This window comes from Scomber japonicus, unplaced genomic scaffold (genome assembly GCF_027409825.1).
Source record: "Scomber japonicus isolate fScoJap1 unplaced genomic scaffold, fScoJap1.pri scaffold_499, whole genome shotgun sequence".
Taxonomy (NCBI): Eukaryota; Metazoa; Chordata; class Actinopteri; order Scombriformes; family Scombridae; genus Scomber; species Scomber japonicus.
In genome coordinates this window covers 1-16,100 of record NW_026518556.1, presented here as the reverse complement: position 1 = coordinate 16,100, position 16,100 = coordinate 1, and the positions used below count along the sequence as shown (strand labels likewise).

General features: G+C 43.6%; 1 protein-coding gene and 1 non-coding gene across 2 annotated transcripts; one reads left to right on the top strand and one right to left on the bottom strand.

Moving 5' to 3' along the window:
- Positions 1-2,847: 2,847 nt before the first annotated feature.
- On the top strand, positions 2,848-2,920 carry trnar-ucg (transfer RNA arginine (anticodon UCG)). The gene has a single exon. It is a non-coding gene; the product is annotated as a tRNA-Arg (tRNA).
- A 2,762-nt stretch (positions 2,921-5,682) lies between these two features.
- LOC128354726 (general transcription factor 3C polypeptide 2-like) lies at positions 5,683-15,499 on the bottom strand. The gene is made up of 8 exons (XM_053314901.1): positions 15,456-15,499; positions 14,346-14,507; positions 12,644-12,722; positions 10,344-10,472; positions 9,396-9,476; positions 9,189-9,242; positions 8,216-8,323; positions 5,683-5,940 (listed from the first exon to the last, which is right to left on the bottom strand). Exons 1-8 carry the CDS (start codon positions 15,497-15,499, stop codon positions 5,683-5,685), a joined length of 915 nt encoding a protein of 304 aa, XP_053170876.1.
- Positions 15,500-16,100: the final 601 nt, after the last annotated feature.

Genomic DNA, 16,100 nt, shown 5'->3' with positions numbered 1-16,100 from the left:
CATGAGCTCAAATTTGGGCTAGAAGCTAAAAACATGTGGCTGAGGCTTGGACTAGAAGATGGGAACGCAGATGGGAAATTTGGGCAAGAAGCTGGGAACCAGTAGACTGAATTTGGGCTAGAGGCTGGGAACCAATAAGCTGAAACATAAGCTAGAAGATGGGAATCAAGATATGAAATTTGGGTTTGAGGATGGGAACCAAGAGCTGAAACATAAACTCAAATGTGGGCTAGAAGCTGAGAACATGTGGCTGAGGCTTGGACTAGAAGCTGGGAACCAATAAGCTGAAACATAAGCTAGAAGATGGGAACCAAAATATGAAATTTGGGTTAGGAGATGGGAATCAAGAGCTGGAATTTGGGTTAGGAGATGGGAATCAAGAGTTGGAATTTGGGTTAGGAGATGGGAATCAAGAGTTGGAATTTGGGCTAGGAGATTCGAATCAAGAGTTGGAATTTGGGCTAGAAGTTGGGAACCAATAAGCTGAAACATAAGCTAGAAGATGGGAACCAAGATATGAAATTTGGGTTTGAGGATGGGAACCAAGAGCTGAAACATAAACTCAAATGTGGGCTAGAAGCTGAGAACATATGGCTGAGGCTTGGACTAGAAACTGGGAACCTAGAAGCTGAAATTTGGGCTAGAAATTGAGAACTAAGAGTTGAAACTTGGGTTTGAAGCTGGGAACATGTGGCTGAGGCTTGGACTAGAAGCTGGGAACGAAGATGTGAGATTAGAGCTAGAAGCTGGGAACTGAGAGCTGAAATTTGGGCGAGAAGTCAGGTTGAACTAGAGGGGATGAAGGTCTAGAGACAAAGCAGACTGCAGGAGACAGGAAACAGGGTTAGAGGAACAGTTATAAATGAATTAAATGACAAAAAGTTGAACCTAGAACGAGATCAATAGATTAAAAAGCAAATTAGGTTTAATTCTTAATGAAATGTTGATGATGGTGCTATGAGGAGGAAGATCACTGTCATCGTCATCATCATCAGTAGGATTCATATAACTGTGGTGAGTGTCGGTCAGTGTTTGGTTGGACTCGAGTATCATTTAAAAATTAATTAATTAATTAATAAACCACTTTTATTTAAACTCATCTAAACATTTTCTAAGAACCGTTGATGTTGTTCGTTGATCTCAAATTTCACAAAAAAAAAAAGGGACAGATTGTTACCATGGTAACCGCCGACTCGACATCCATCCTGATCCAAAAAGTACTTGCATGGTTGTTAGCTGTTCGTCAAATATCACGTTAAAAAAAAAAAAAATACGACAACATTTCTCATCCGACTGCCAATCACAACACGCTGATATATAAATATTACACAATGCGGAGGATTAATCAAAGAAAAATGTTTAAAAATGTCTATATTTTCACCAATTTTTACAAAAGATCGTGTATATTAAATACAGTTTTCCTTTTGAAATAACACAAAATGAGAATATATATATATAAACGTTCAAACTTAAGTGAATGTACTGATGAGCGATGCATTTTATTGTGTTATAGTTTTTGATATGAAAGCAAACTGTGCTGGTGTCAAACTGGAGCCAAAGTTCATTTCAAAATAAAAGTGTCCCTGTGTGTTTTAATCTGAAAGTGTAATGTTTGAGAATGCTCTGTATCGTGTTGTTTGCCGTCTGTGACAACAATTATACGTGTGACCGTTTGTAAATATGTTAAATATTGTGTATTTTCTGTGTATGATTTTTGTGTATATGTGTAAATATGTTTATTGTACAGTCTTTAAAAAACAGTCCTATTTGTCTATGTGTCATGGTGATCCTCCTGTGATGTTTGCTATTTCATTTCTAAGTGTAGAGAGAGTTTTTTTTTGTAAAGTGAAATAAAAAAGACTGCAGATGATGGACTGATGATGGATTATTATTATCATTATTATTATTATTATTATTATTATTTAGAACATTTTGACATCGTGTTGGAGTTCCTGCCATAAAAATATTATAAATTAATCTGATTTTCCACTTTCAATTAATTATTTTGCACCTATATTGATAAAAAAATGCGTTTTATGGAGCAATTTATCAGCTGCAGGACTCTCAAAGGAAAGTCTGCACACTTAATTCTTACTTTCACTTTTCAAAGTAATTTTGATCAAGATCTTAATCTGACTTTCTTACCTAATTGTCGTCTTAAAACGAGAAAAAAATGTCCAGTATTATCGGCCGATATTTACTTAAAAATGTAATATCGGGAAGTATCGATATCAGGTTTTTATAACCGATGTTTGTTCGGTAGGCTTCAGTAATTCCGAGCCTGCATGAACGCAGCATGGAACGTTTACCAGCGCGCGCTTGATGACAAACAACAACAACATGCTGGACTCGCGGGTGGCTAACCGTCGCTAACCGCTGCTAACCGTAACTAACCGTTGCTAACAAGTTCATAGCGTCCGCCGCCATGTACACGGACACACAAACAGAAACGAACTTTACCTCCTCGTTGTCATTTTCTCTGTTATGTTTTCGGCGAGTCTCCTCTGTGACGTCACCTCCAGAGTCCGGTGGGTCCGATCTGGGTGCTACCTGGGTGCTACTCTGCTGGAGACACACACATATCAGCTGAGAGGTGCGAGTGAGAGGACGTTTCTGTAAAGGTCCCGCCACCTAAGTTTAACCAGGAACTTCCGGAAGTTTAAATGCCAGTTTGTTCAGGGGTTTTTTTTAAATGAAAAAACACAAAACTGATTTATAGTTCATACAGTGATTGATAAAAATAACATTTAAAAAATTAAGAAAAAGAATATCCTTGGAGAATTTGATGCAATAAGCATGAACACAAATGTGGTGCACAAGCTATTAGCTACTGTGATAAGTTAATATGACCACGTGGCCTAATGGATAAGGCGTCTGACTTCGGATCAGAAGATTGAGGGTTCGAATCCCTTCGTGGTTGGAAAACTCTCTTCTGTAGGATTTACATGTGTGTCTGTTCAGGAGTGAATATCATATTGAGGAGTGATGGTGTTGTGTCATTTAATTATAAAATAAATACAAGTATAATCTGTCACTGAGAATAAAAATGTCATTAAATTACACTTACTGATGAAAATGTTGATGATTACATCTGAAGTTACACCTTTAAGATTTTAAGTTTTGAAGGAAGGAAGGAAGGAAGGACAGATGGAAGGAAGGGAGAAAGGTTGGAAGGGAGGAAGGACAGATGGAAGGACAGAAGAAAGGAAAGAGGGAAGAAAGGAAGGAAGGAAGGAGGGAAAGAAAAGAAGGAAGGAAGGACAGAAGAAAGGAAAGAGGGAAGAAAGGAAGGAAGCAAGGAAAGAGGGAAGAAAGGAAGGAAGCAAGGAAAGATGGAAGAGGGAAGGAAAGAAAGAAGAAAGGAAGGACAAACAGATGGAAGGACAGAAGAAAGGAAGGAGGGAAGAAAATAGGGAAGAAGGAAGGACAGATGGAAGGAAGGAAGGAGGGAAGGAAAGAGGTAAGGAAGGAAGGAAAGAAAAGAAGACAGGAAGGGAAGAAAGGGAGTAAGGACAGATGGAAGGACAGAAGGAAGGAAGGAGGGATTTTGATCCTTGGAGGTTCCTGTCATTATATCTACTTTAATATGTTGTCTAATTTAAATTATACCACTGATAACATAATAAAGCTCCAGAATATCTACTGATGAATAAAAATCAAGAATAAAAACATTCAAACTCAACTTTTCATTCATTTAAATTTGTATTTTATTATAAATACATGAACATTTACGGCACCGGTTCAGAAATAGAGACAACGAAAGAGAAGTCAACGCTTTTTAATCATATTTAAAATGTACAAGTGAAATATAAGATAACACATCACTGACTGTCAATGACATGTGGAAATAATCCCTGTTACATAAGAAATAAAAATCATAAGCACCTTTTATTTAAACCCCTAATTGAACTTAGTGGAAAAAGATGTTTTTTTTTATTTACCTCTAAAAAACAGAGATGACTAAATCTGTGAATAAACTGGGAAAATAACTTAAAGTCAAATAAAGTAGCAAACACCACGTTGAAAGTTTAACAATTAAAGAAACCATGAAAAAATACCTAAAAGTTTTATCATTTACAAACATCATCACATCCTGGAAAGTTACACAATAAAAAAATTCAAGTATTTCCTCTCAGCTGAAGCCTGAGTTGTTGAACATGATTTAAAAAAAGAGAGAAGATAATTAAACAATGAAACAAGTGCAGCTGCATGAATGAGCTCAAATCTGCAGAAAACTGAACATTTAGAGACTTTTACAACATCTGCAGTGACCTGGGAGAAGATTTAAAGGCTAAAAAACTAAATATTGAGGTGTTTTTAATGTGAAAAAATTAACTAGCAATGATGTTTAACTCATGCTTTACATTCATCTCTCTTCAGTTTTCTGCACATTACTACACTGATTGTGTTAAATGAGCTCAAATCTGCAGAAAACTGAACATTTTTCAGCTTCCTGTTGAAGTTTTGAGACTCAACATTGTTCCAGAGTGAGTTTTGCAGAGATGTAGGAAAAGATTTAAAGGCTAAATGACAAACAATTGGGGCGTATCTTTAAGGTAATGTGAAAAAAATGAAATAGTAGTGAGGGAAACATAACTAATGAAGCATAGAAAGTGTGAAAACTGGTGTTTAATTCATAACTGCTACCTGAAGTGTTAAGTTTCTTCAGTTTAGTGCACATAACTACACTGACTGTGTTTTTGACCCACACATGACAGAGTCCCTGAACGCATCGTGTGTGTTTTGGCCTCTGAGTGCAGCTGCATGAATGAGCACAAATATACAGAAAACTCAAAAATCAGATACAATTTTTTTCAGCTTTCTGTTGAAGTTTTGAGACTCAACATTGTTCCAAGATGAGTTTTGCAATGATGCAGGAGAAGATTTAAAGGCTATAAGACAAGAAATTGGGGCATATCTTTAAGGTAATGTGAAAAAAATGAAATAGTAGTGAGGGAAACATAACTAATGAAGCACAGAAAGTGTAAAAACTGGTGTTTAATTCATGCTTTACACATAATCACTACCTGAAGTGTTAAGTTTCTCCAGTTTTGTGCACATAACTACACTGACTGTGTTTTTGACCCACACACAACGGAGTCCCTGAACGCACTGCGTGTAGAAACAGATGGAGGCTTGAAGCTGTTTCGTCTCCTCTGAAGATAAAAAGGTGTAAAAGTGTGAAAACAGACACCAGTTTAAGGCGTGAAGAAGCTAAATTATGTAGAAAAACTGTGATAGGAACATCCTGGATATGTGAGCATGAACATTAGCGAACGTTAGCGAACATTAGCGAACGTTAGCATGAACGTTAGCGAACATTAGCATGAACGTTAGCGAAAGTTAGCATGAACGTTAGCGACCGTTAGCATGAACGTTAGCGACCGTTAGCATGAACGTTAGCACTGTGATGGAATGTCTCTGTGATAAAAACATTAAATATATTAAACTAAATTAAAACATTGATTAAACATTCGTCATTTCATTGTTAAAGGTGGAAACAAAGGCTGAAAAACGTTGGAGTTAAAGTTCATGTCAGCGTGATAATGAGCTGCTGATCGTTTCTCTTCTAATTTAAAGATGAATTATTGAAGAAGATGATTTTATTAGAAATTAATATTTTTTTATTATTCTAAAGGGATTTGTTTTGTTTTTTTTAGGTTTTTTGTGATTCTCCTCCTGCTATAGCTGCTGTGTCTCAGTGTGTTCTTCCTCCTCTTCCTCCTCATTCTTCTCCTCATTCTTCTCCTCATTCTTCTCCTCTTCCTTCTCCTCTTCCTCCTCTGGAGAGTACAGAGCGTTGAACTGTGCCTGGTTCTTGCTGATCATCTTGGTCACATGACCGCTGATCATACTCCTCAGACAGTTGAGTCTCACCAGCCCCGTCTGACCCGCCGATGCCACCCAAGGGTGACAGCTCATGTTGGGGCTGAAACGCACCTGAGGAAGAGGAGGAGGAGGAAGAGGAGGTTAATACATTTACTAAACACACATCACACTTTGTTTTATACTTGTTTAATATAATAATAATGTTTATGCTGAACTTTTATTTTTTTTATTGTTTTTCTTCCTTCCTTTCTTTCTTTCTTTCCTCGTTGTTCTTTCTTTGTCCTTTTTCTTCGTTTCTTTCTTTCTCTTTGCCTCCTTGTCGTTCTTTCTACCTTCTTTTTCTGTGTTTCTTTGTTTCTTTCTTTCTCTCCTCATTATTTATTACCCTTCTTCCTTTTCTTTCTTTCTTTCTTTCTGTTTCACTGTGTAACACTGGATTTTTTCCTTCCTTCTTCCTCCCTCCTTCCCTTCCTTCTTCCTCACTTCCTCCCTCCTTTCCTTCTTTCTTCCTGCCTTCCTTTCTTTCCTTCCTCCTTCCCTTCCTTCTTCCTCCCTCCTTTCCTTCTTTCTTCCTGCCTTCCTTTCTTTCCTCCCTCCCTCCCTCCTTCCTTCCTTCTTCCTCCCTTCCATCCTCCCTTCCTCCCTCCTTTCCTTCTTTCTTCCTGCCTTCCTTTCTTTCCTTCCTTCTTCCTCCCTTCCTTCCTCCTTTCCTCCTGCCTTCCTTTCTTTCCTTCCTCCCTCCCTCCTTCCCTTCCTTCTTCCTCCCTTCCATCCTTCCTTCTTCCTCCCTTCCTCCCTCCTTTCCTTCTTTCTTCCTGCCTTCCTTTCTTTCCTTCCTCCCTCCTTCCTTCCTTCCTTCTTCATCCCTTCCTTCCTTCTTCCATCCTTCCTTCCTCCCTCCCTCCTTTCCTCCCTTCCTTCCTTCCTCCCTCCTTTCCTCCCTTCCTTCCTCCCTCCTTCCTCCCTTCCTTCCTTTCCTCGAGGACAACAGGAGGGTTAAATCACTTTTCCTGTCTCCTGTGTGAATGACTCAGCTGTTGTTCTCTCTCTCTGTCTCTTTCTCTCCATCACTACAAATCCTCCTTTTATTTCATTTATTTAGTTTCTTCTTCCTCCTGATCTATTCATCCTCTTCAGAAAAAAGAAAAAAGAAGAAGCCGACAGCATTTGAAGTTTTTCCTGCAGATTATCAATCATCTGATCCCAGAGGGCACAGCGACACTCTGCCTCTCTTAACATTAAACGCATCAAATCCTCAAATGACTGCTTCTCCTCCTCCTCCTCCTCCTCCTCCTCCTCTTCCTCCTCCTCCTCATCTTCCTCCTCCCTCCTCATCTGCCTCATCCTCCTCCTCCTCATCTTTCTCCTCCCCTCCTCATCTGCCTCATCCTCCTCCTCCTCATCATCATCTTCCTCCTCCTCGTCCCCCTCCTCCTCCTCCTCTACCTCATCTCCCTCCTCCTCATCTTCCTCCTCCCTTTGCCTCCTCCTCATCTTCCTCCTCCCCCTCCTCATCTTCCTCCTCCTCCTCTTCCTCCTCCCCCTCTGCCTCATCCCCCTCCTCCCTCCTCATCTTCCTTCTCCTCTTCCTCCTCCCTCCTCTGCCTCATCCCCCTCCTCCTCATCTTCCTCCTCTTCCTCTGCCTCCTCCCCCTCCTCCTCATCTTCCTCCTCCCTCCTCTTCCTCTGCCTCCTCTTCATCTTCCTCCTCCTCCCCCTCCTCATTTTCCTCCTCCCTCCTCCTCCTCTTCTTCCTGCTCCTCCTCTGCCTCATCCCCCTCCTACTCCTCTTCCTTCTCTTCCTCCTCCTCTTCCTCTGCCTCTCCTCATCTTCCTCCTCCCTCCTCCCCTGCCTCCTCCCCTCCTCCTCATCTTCTCCTCCTCCTCCTCTTCCTCCTCCTCCCCCTCATCTTCCTCCTCCTCCCTCCTCTTCCTCCCCCCTCCTCCTCTGCCTCCTCCTCCTCCCCTGCCTCATCCCCCTCCTCCCTCCTCCTCTGCCCCCTCCCCCTTCCTCCTCTTCCTTCCCCTCCTCCTCCTCCTCATCTCTTCCTCCCCCCCTTCCTCCTCCCCCTTCCTCCTCATCTTCCTCCTCCTCACCCCCCTTTCTTCTCCTCCTCCTCCTCACCCCCTCTTCCTCTTCCTCCCCCTCATCTTCCTCCTCCCTCCTCCCCCTCTTCTCCTCCCCCTTCCTCCTCATCCTCTTCCTCCCTTCCCTCCCTCCTCCTCCATTTTTCTCATTTTACACATCATTACATTCAGCTCCGTCGTCTTTATAGCTGCAGCAGAGGAAGAGACTCACCTCTGTTTTCTTTCTGTCTACTTCTTCTCTCTCTCTCTGTGTGTGTGTGTGTGTGTGTGTGTGTAGTTGTGTAGTTGTGTGTAGTACCTTATGTAATGAAGCCATAGGCATCTCGTCCATGTTAACCTTCCTCTTCACCTCCGTCTCTTTCATTCGTTTCCAGCCGGCTCGTTTCTCGCTCTTCGCAAACGTCCGCTGAACATCAGAGGAAACATTTAGAGATATTACATTAACCCTCCTGCTGTAGCTCGAGTCAAAGGAGGGAGGGAGGGAGGGAGGAAGGAGGGAGGGAGGGAGAAAGGGAAGGAGGGAGGGAGAAAGGGAAGGAGGGAGGGAGGGAGAAAGGAAAAGAGGAAGGGAGGAAAGGAGGAAGGGAGGAAAGGAGGAAAGGAGGGAGGGAGGGAGGAAGGAAGGAAGGAAAGGAAGAAAGGGAGGAAGAAGGAAGGGAGGGAGGAAGAAGGAAGGAAAGGAATGGAGGAAAGGAAGGAAGGGAGGAAGAAGGAAAGGAAGGTAGGAGGGAGGAAAGAAGGAATCCTTCCTTCTTTCCTCCCTCTCTCCTACCTCCCTTCCTTTCTCCCTCCTTCCTACCTTCCTTTCCTTCCTTCCTTCCCCATTTCTTCCTTCCTTCCATTCTTTCCTCCCTTCCTCCTTCTCTCTTTCCTCCCCCCTACCTTCCTCCTCCTTCTTTCTTCTTTCCTTTCCTCCCTTCCTTCCCCCTTTATCCCTTCCTTCTGTCCCCCCTAACTTCCTCCCTTCCTCCTTTCCTCCCTTCCTCCCTCCTTTCTTCCCTCCCTCCTACCTTCCTTCTTTCCTCCCTCCCTCCTCCCTTCCTTCTTTCCTCCTTCCCTTCCTTCCTCCCTCCCTTGTCTTTTATTTTGTTAAATTTCCTTTAAACTCTTTGTGCTCTATAAATAAAGAGAGCTGTAGATGGTGTGTGTGCGTGTATATGTGTGTGTGTATATATGTGTGTGTGTCTCTCTATGTGTATATATGTGTGTGTGTGTGTATATATGTGTGTGTGTGTGTGTATATATGTGTGTGTGTGTATATGTGTGTGTACCATATCAGTGTCGGTATGATGGAGGTAATACTTCTTCACAGCTTGTTTGTAGGTCTGGAACAACAGACGAGGGTTTTTATCCTTTCTGACTCGTCTTCCTTCTCTTCTTCCATTTTCATCTCTGTTCTCGTTCCCTTCTTCAGACTCAGCGTCCGCTCCTTCCTCCTCCTCCTCCTCCTCCTCCTCCTCTTCGTCCTTCTCTTCCTCCTCCTCCTCCTCTGCTCCTCCAGCCTCTTGATTTTCTTCTTCGGTGGTATCGTAAGGCACCATGGACGTGAAGTAGAGCGGCTGAAGAAGAAAATATAGACTTTATTCAATCTGGTGTTTAAACTTCCTGTCGTCTGTTTTGACTGTTCCTTCTTTCCTCCCTCCCTTCCTTCCTTCTTTCCTCCCTCCCTTCCTTCTTTCTTTCCTCCCTTCCTTCTTTTCTTCCTCCTTCCCTTCCCCTCCTTCTCTCTTTCTTTCCTCCTTCCTTTCCTTCCTTCCTTCTTTCCTCTCACCTTTCCTTACCTCTTTCCTCCCTCCCTCCCTCCTTTCCTTCCTTCCTCCCTTCCTTCCTTCTTTTCTTCCTCCTTCCCTTCCCCTCCTTCTCTCTTTCTTTCCTCCGTCCTTTCCTTCCTTCCTTCTTTCCTCTCACCTTTCCTTACCTCTTTACCTCTTTCCTCCCTCCCTCCTTTCCTTCCTTCCTGTCCTTCCTCCCTTCCTTCCTTCTTTCCTTCCTCTCTCCCTCCTTTCCTCCCTCCTTTCCTTCCTTCCTTCTTCCTTCCCTCCTTCTCTTTCCTTCCCTTTCCTTCCTTCATCCTGTCCTTCCTTCTTCCTTCCCTCCCTCCCTCCCTCCTTCCTTCTTCCCTCCCTCCTTTCCTTCCTTCCTTCCTTTCCTCCTTCCTCCCTTCTTTCCTTCCTCCCTCCCTCCCTCCTGTCCTTCCTTCCCTCCTTCTTTCCTCCTTTCCTTCCTTCCTTCCTTCCCTCCTTTCCTTCCATTCCTCCTTCTCTCTTTCTTTCCTTATTCCCTACTTCCTCCCTCCTTTCCTTCCTTCCTTCCTTCCTTCCTTCCTTCCTTGACTTAAGGACAACAGGAGGGTAGAAACTGTGAGTGTAATCAAGTCAAACAGGATATCATTCAAACTTCAAAATAAAAGCATGGAGTGAACTTACAAAGCGCCTCTCTATGGTGCGTTTGATGTATTGCGGACTGTAGCAGATCTGAGGAAGCAGAGCGAGGATCACTTCTCCCAGACTGTCTGATGTCACCAAGCTGTTCATCCAATCGGTGTACGATATGGACTGCACCCAGACGGAGAAACGACAACCAATCAGCATCCAGATATTGAACAGTATCTCCTGTCTTGATTTACATTCATGTTTCTGACTCAAATCTTCACATTTATCATAGAAACATTTTAATGCATCATTAAAACTTTTTTAATTATCTGCAAATCTGCAGAAAACTGAACTTTTTTCAGCTTCCTGTTGAAGTTTTGAGACTCAACATCGTTCCAGAGTGAGTTTTGCAGAGATGTAGGACAAGATTTAAAGGCTAAATGACAAACACTAGGGGGGTATCTTTAATATAATGTGAAAAAAATGAAATAGTAATGAGGGATATTTAACTAATGAAGCATAGAAAAAAACTGGTGTTTAATTCATAACTGCTACCTGAAGTGTTAATTTTCTCCAGTTTCCCCAGGAGGGAGGGAGGAAGAAGGAAGGAAAGGAGGAAGAAGGAAGGAAAGGAGGAAGAAGGAAGGAAAGGAGGAAGGGAGGGAGGAAGGAAAGGAAGGAAGGGAGGAAGAAGGAAAGGAGGAGGAAGGAAGGAAAGGAGGAAGGAAGGGAGGAAGAAGGAAGGAAAGGAGGAAGGGAGGGAGGAAGAAGGAAGGAAAGGAGGAAGGAAAAAGGAAGGAAAGGAGGGAGGAAGAAGGAAGGAAAAGGAGGGAGAAGGAAGAAAGGAAGGGAGGGAGGAAGAAGGAAGGAAAGGAGGAAGGGAGGGAGGAAGAAGGAAGGAAAGGAGGAGGACGGAAGGAAAGGAGGGAGGAAGAAGGAAGGAAAGGGAGGGAGGAAGAAGGAAGGAAAGGAGGAGGAAGGAAGGAAAGGAGGGAGGAAGAAGGAAGGAAAGGGAGGGAGGAAGAAGGAAAGGAGGAAGGAAGGAAAGGAGGGAGGAAGAAGGAAGGAAAGGAGGGAAGAAGGAAGGAAAGGAGGGAGGAAGAAGGAAGGAAAGGGAGGGAGGAAGAAGGAAGGAAAGGAGGAAGTAGGAAGGAAAGGAGGGAGGAAGAAGGAAAGGAGGAAGGAAAGGAGGAAATGAGGAAGGGAGGGAGGAAGAAGGAAGGAAAGGAGGAGGAAGGAAGGAAAGGAGGGAGGAAGAAGGAAGGAAAGGGAGGGAGGAAGAAGGAAAGGAGGAAGGAAGGAAGGAAGGGATGAAGGAAAGGAGGAAAGGATAACTACATACATACACTCATAATCGCTACCTGAAGTGTTACGTTTCTCCAGTTTCCTTCACATAACTACACTGACTGTGTTTTTGACCCACACACATCAGCGTCCCTGAACGCATCGCGTGTGTTTTGGCCTCTGAGTGCAGCTGCATGAACATTTTTCAGCTTCTGTTGAAGTTTTAAGACTCAACATCATTTTAAGATGAGTTTTACAACATCTGCAGTGACTTAGGAGAAGATTTAAAGACTAAGAGACTAAATATTGGGGTGTATCTTTAAGGTAATGTGAAAAAAATGAAATAGTAGTGAGGGATATTTCAAATCTTCACATTTATCATAGAAACATTTTGATGCATCATTAAACCTTTTTTAATTATGAGATCACTGTCAGCGTTTTAATGAAGCTCAACATGCTGAGTCAGTTATTATTTTATGGTCTGAATCAAACATATATTTATTAATGACTCTTTTAACCCTTTAAAGGACACTGATTGAAAAGGAAGGAAGGAAGGAAGAACGGAAGGGAGGAAAGAAGGAAGGAAGGGAGGAAGGGAGGGTGGAAGGAAAGGAAGGAATGACGGAGGAAAGAAGGAAGGAAGGACGGTAGGGGGGAGGAAAGAAAGAGAGAAGGAGGGAGGGAGAAAGGGAAGAAAGAAGGAAGGAAGGAAGAAGAAAGGGGGATGGACGAAGGAAAGAAGGAAGGGGGAGAGAAGGAGGGAAGGAGGAAGGACAGATCGGAAGGAAGGAAAGGAAGGAAGGAAGGAAGGGAGGAGAGAAGGAGGAGGGAGGAAGGACAGATGGAAGGAAGGAAAGGAAGGAAGGACGGAGGAAATAAGGAACGAGGGAGGGAGAAAGGAAAAGAGGAAGGGAAGAAAGAAGGCAGGAGGAAGGAAAGGAAGGAAGGAAGGAAGGAAGGAAGGATATTTTGGGATATTTACAGAAGTTACCAAATATAATTATTTGCCCAATAAAGGTTAATGAAGGCCGTTAAGGGAGCATGTGATCAGATGTGATCAGCTGACTCACCCAGAGAGTAGCCACCCTAGGAACGGTGTAGATGGAGCGCATGTAGTGATCGTAGTAATGGACGCCATGAGAGCCGTTCCTGAACACAACATGAAACACAACAAGATTAAATATTAAATAAATTAAAGACATTAACCTTCCTGTCATCCTTCCAAGTCAAATTGACCCCGTCTGTTTTGACTGTTCCTTCTTTCCTTCCTTCCCCCCTTCCTCCTTTCCTTCCTCCCTTCCTCTTTTCCTTCCTTCTTACTCCCTTCCTTCCTCCCTTCCTCCTTTCCTTCCTCCCTTCCGTCCTTCTCACTCCCTTCCATCCTCCCTTCCTCTTTTCCTTTCTCCCTCAGTCCCTCCCTCCTACCTTCCTTCCTCCCTTCTTTCCTCGTTCTTCCTTCCTTCCTTCTACCGTCCTCCTTCCTCTTTTCCTTTCACCTCCCCTCCTCCTACCTTCCTTCCTTCTTCCTCCTTTCCTTCCTCCCTCCCTCCTTTCCTCCCTTATTCCTCCCTTCCATCCTTCCTTGCTTTCTTCCTTCCTTCCTTCCTTCCTCCCTTTCTTCCATTGTCCTTCCTCCCTTCCTTCCTTCCATTGGTCCTTCCTCCCTTCCTTCCCTTATCCTTCCTCCCTCCCTCCTACTTTCCTTCCTCCCTTCTTTCCTCGTCCCTCCTCCCTTACCTCCTTTCCTTCCATCTGAATTAACTTTAAAGTCTTTAAATCAGGGGGGTTAAACATGAGGCCTGTGGGCCAGAAATGGCCCGCCGAGGAGTTCAATCCGGTCCACTTTCCATCCTGTCTTTTTTTCCACCTTTCTTTCCTTCCCTCCTTCTTTCCTGTCTTCTTTTCCTTTCTTCCTTGCTCCCTTCCTTCCTTATTTCCTCTCTTCCAGCTTTCCTTCCGGTCTTCTTTTCTTTCTTCCTTGCTCCCTCCCTTCCTTCCTTATTTCCTTGCTCTCTCTTCTTTTCCAACCTTCCTTCCCTCTTTCTTTCCTGTCTTCTTTTGCTCCCGTCCTTCCTTCCTCTCATCTTTTCTTTCCTCCTTCCTTCCTCCCTTCCAGCTTTCCTTCCCGTCCTCTTTTCCAGCTTTCCTTCCCGTCCTCTTTCCAACCTTTCTTCCTTCCTTCTTTTCTTTCCTTCCAATCTTCCTTCCTTTCTTTTATTCCTTGCCCCCTTCCTTCCTTATTTCCTTCCTCTCATCTTTCCCTTCCTCACTCCCTTCCAGCTTTCCTTCCTGTCTTTTTTCCTTCCTTCCCTCCTTCTTCCTTGTCTTCTTTTCCTTGCTTCCTTCCTTCCTTATTTCCTTCCTCTCATCGTTTCCTTCCTGTCTTCTTTACTTTCCTTCCCTCCCTCCTTCCCTCCTTCTTTCCTTATTTCCTTCCTCTCATTGTTTCCTTCCTGTCTTCTTTACTTTCCTTCCTTCCCTGCTTCTTTCCTTATTTCCTTCCTCTCATCGTTTCCTTCCTGTCTTCTTTTCTTTCCTTCCTTCCCTCCTTCTTTCCTTCCTCTCATCTTTTCTTTCCTTCCTTCCCTCCTTCTTTCCTGTCTTTTCATTTCTTCCATGCTCCTTTCCTTCCTTCCTTCTTTTCCTTCCTTCCAGCTTTCCTTCTTCTCTTCTTTTCCAACCTTTCTTCCTTCTTTCCTTGTTCTTAAAGTAATTAAAAAGCTTCTCTGACAAACTCTGTTATGATTAAAATCATCATGAAGCGAGTCTTACGCTGCGTAGGTGTTCTCCTGAGCCATCATGAGACCCGGAGCGTTTAACGGCCAGCACACCTCGTTGGTGAGGAAACGTTTCTGCACCGTGATCGGATGATAGATTCTCCTCAGATCCCACGTCTTCACGTAGCGGTCCTCTCCTGCCGTCACCAACAAATGTCTGAGAGAGTAAGAGAGAGAGAGAGAGGGGAGAGAGAGAGAGAGAGAGAGAGAGAGAGAGAGACGGAGAGAGGGGAGAGAGAGAGGGAGAGGGAGAGGGAGAGAGAGAGAGACAGAGAGAGAGAGAGACAGAGAGAGAGAGAGAGAGAGAGAGAGACAGAAAGAGAGAGACAGAGAGAGGGAGAGAGAGACGGAGAGAGAGAAGGGTGGGGGGAGAGAGAGAGAGAGAGAGAGAGAGACAGAGAGAGAGAGAGGGAGAGAGAGAGAGAGAGATTAAATAACTCATACATTGCTTTTTCCCCATAAGTCAGGGGTGTCAAACATCCTCCCTTTCTTCCTTTCATCCTTCCATCTTCCTTATTTCCTTCCTTCCCTCCTTCCTTCCTGTCTTTTTCCTTTCTCCCTTCCTTCCTGTCTTCTTTTCCTACCTTCCTTCCTTCCCTTTCTTCCTTATTTCCTTCCCCTCATCTTTTCCTTCCTTCCTCCCTTCCAGCTTCCCTTTCTTCCTTCCTTCCATCTTTTCATTCCTGTCTTCTTTTCCAACCTTTCTTCCTTCCATGTTTTCTTTGCTTCCTTCCTGTCTTCTTTTCCTTCCTTCCATCCTTCCATCTTTCTTCCCTCCCTTCGATCCTCCCTTTCTTCCTGTCTTCTCTACCTTCCATCTGTCCTTCCTCCCTTGCTTCCTTCAATCTCTCCTTCCTTCCATCCTCCCTTTCTTCCTTCCATCTTTTCTTCCTGTCTTCTCTTCCTTCTTTCCTTCCATCTTTTCTTCCTGTCTTCTCTTCTCTTCCTTCCTTCCTCCCTTTCTTCCTTCCATCTGTCATTCCTTCCTCCCTTCCTTCCTTCCTTCCTTTCTTCCTTCACATAAGATCACACTGGGCTGTATGTGGCCCTTGAATGAAGGTGAGTTTGACACCTCTGCCATAAGTGGTGGAAAATCTGATTGTACTTGAACGCATCATCGATCACAAAGGCGACAGAGCCGTCCGCCATAAAACGAATGAAGAAGAAGAGAATCGATAGTGACAAAAGAGAGATGAGACTAACGGTTCAGGTGAGAGGAAAAGAAAGAAGAGAGAGAGAGAGAGACAGAGAGAGAGAGAGAAAGAGAGAGAGAGAGAGAGAGAGAGAGAGAGAGAGAGGGAGAGAGAGAGAGAGAGAGAGAAGAAGAAGAAAGACAGGAAGTTTTATCTCTTTCAACACGGCTGCGTAATTAAAAAGCAGCGATCCAGATAAAACCCTCCGTCTGTCTGTCTGTCTGGATTTATCGTGTTATTCACGTAGAACAACGACGAGCCTTTACATCCATTTATTCTTCTTCTTCTTTTCTTTTTTAAAGATCTGCCTTCATAGAAAATAAAAACAGTCTGAAGTTTAAATGATGAAGAACAGACAGAACGATGCAGCGATAAGAGAAGAGAGAAGAGGAGAGAGAGAGAAATGTCTTTACTTTATAAGGATAGAGAGAGAGACAGATAGATAGATATGACCTAATGCACCTCACACTGTTAATAAGGAAGGAAAGGAGAGAGGGAGGAAGGAAGGAAGGGAGGAAGAAGGGAGGAAGGAAGAGAGGAAGAAGGAAGGAAAGGAG

Coding starts and splice junctions, on each gene's coding strand:
- LOC128354726 (XM_053314901.1), bottom strand. CDS start 15,499: ATGGCGGACGGCTCTGTCGCCTTTGTGATCGATGATGCGTTCAA. Junction 12,723..14,345: donor CAGGAGAACACCTACGCAGC/GTAAGACTCGCT, acceptor TGTTGTGTTCAG/GAACGGCTCTCATGGCGTCC. Junction 8,324..9,188: donor ATCATACCGACACTGATATG/GTACACACACAT, acceptor TCTGATGTTCAG/CGGACGTTTGCGAAGAGCGA.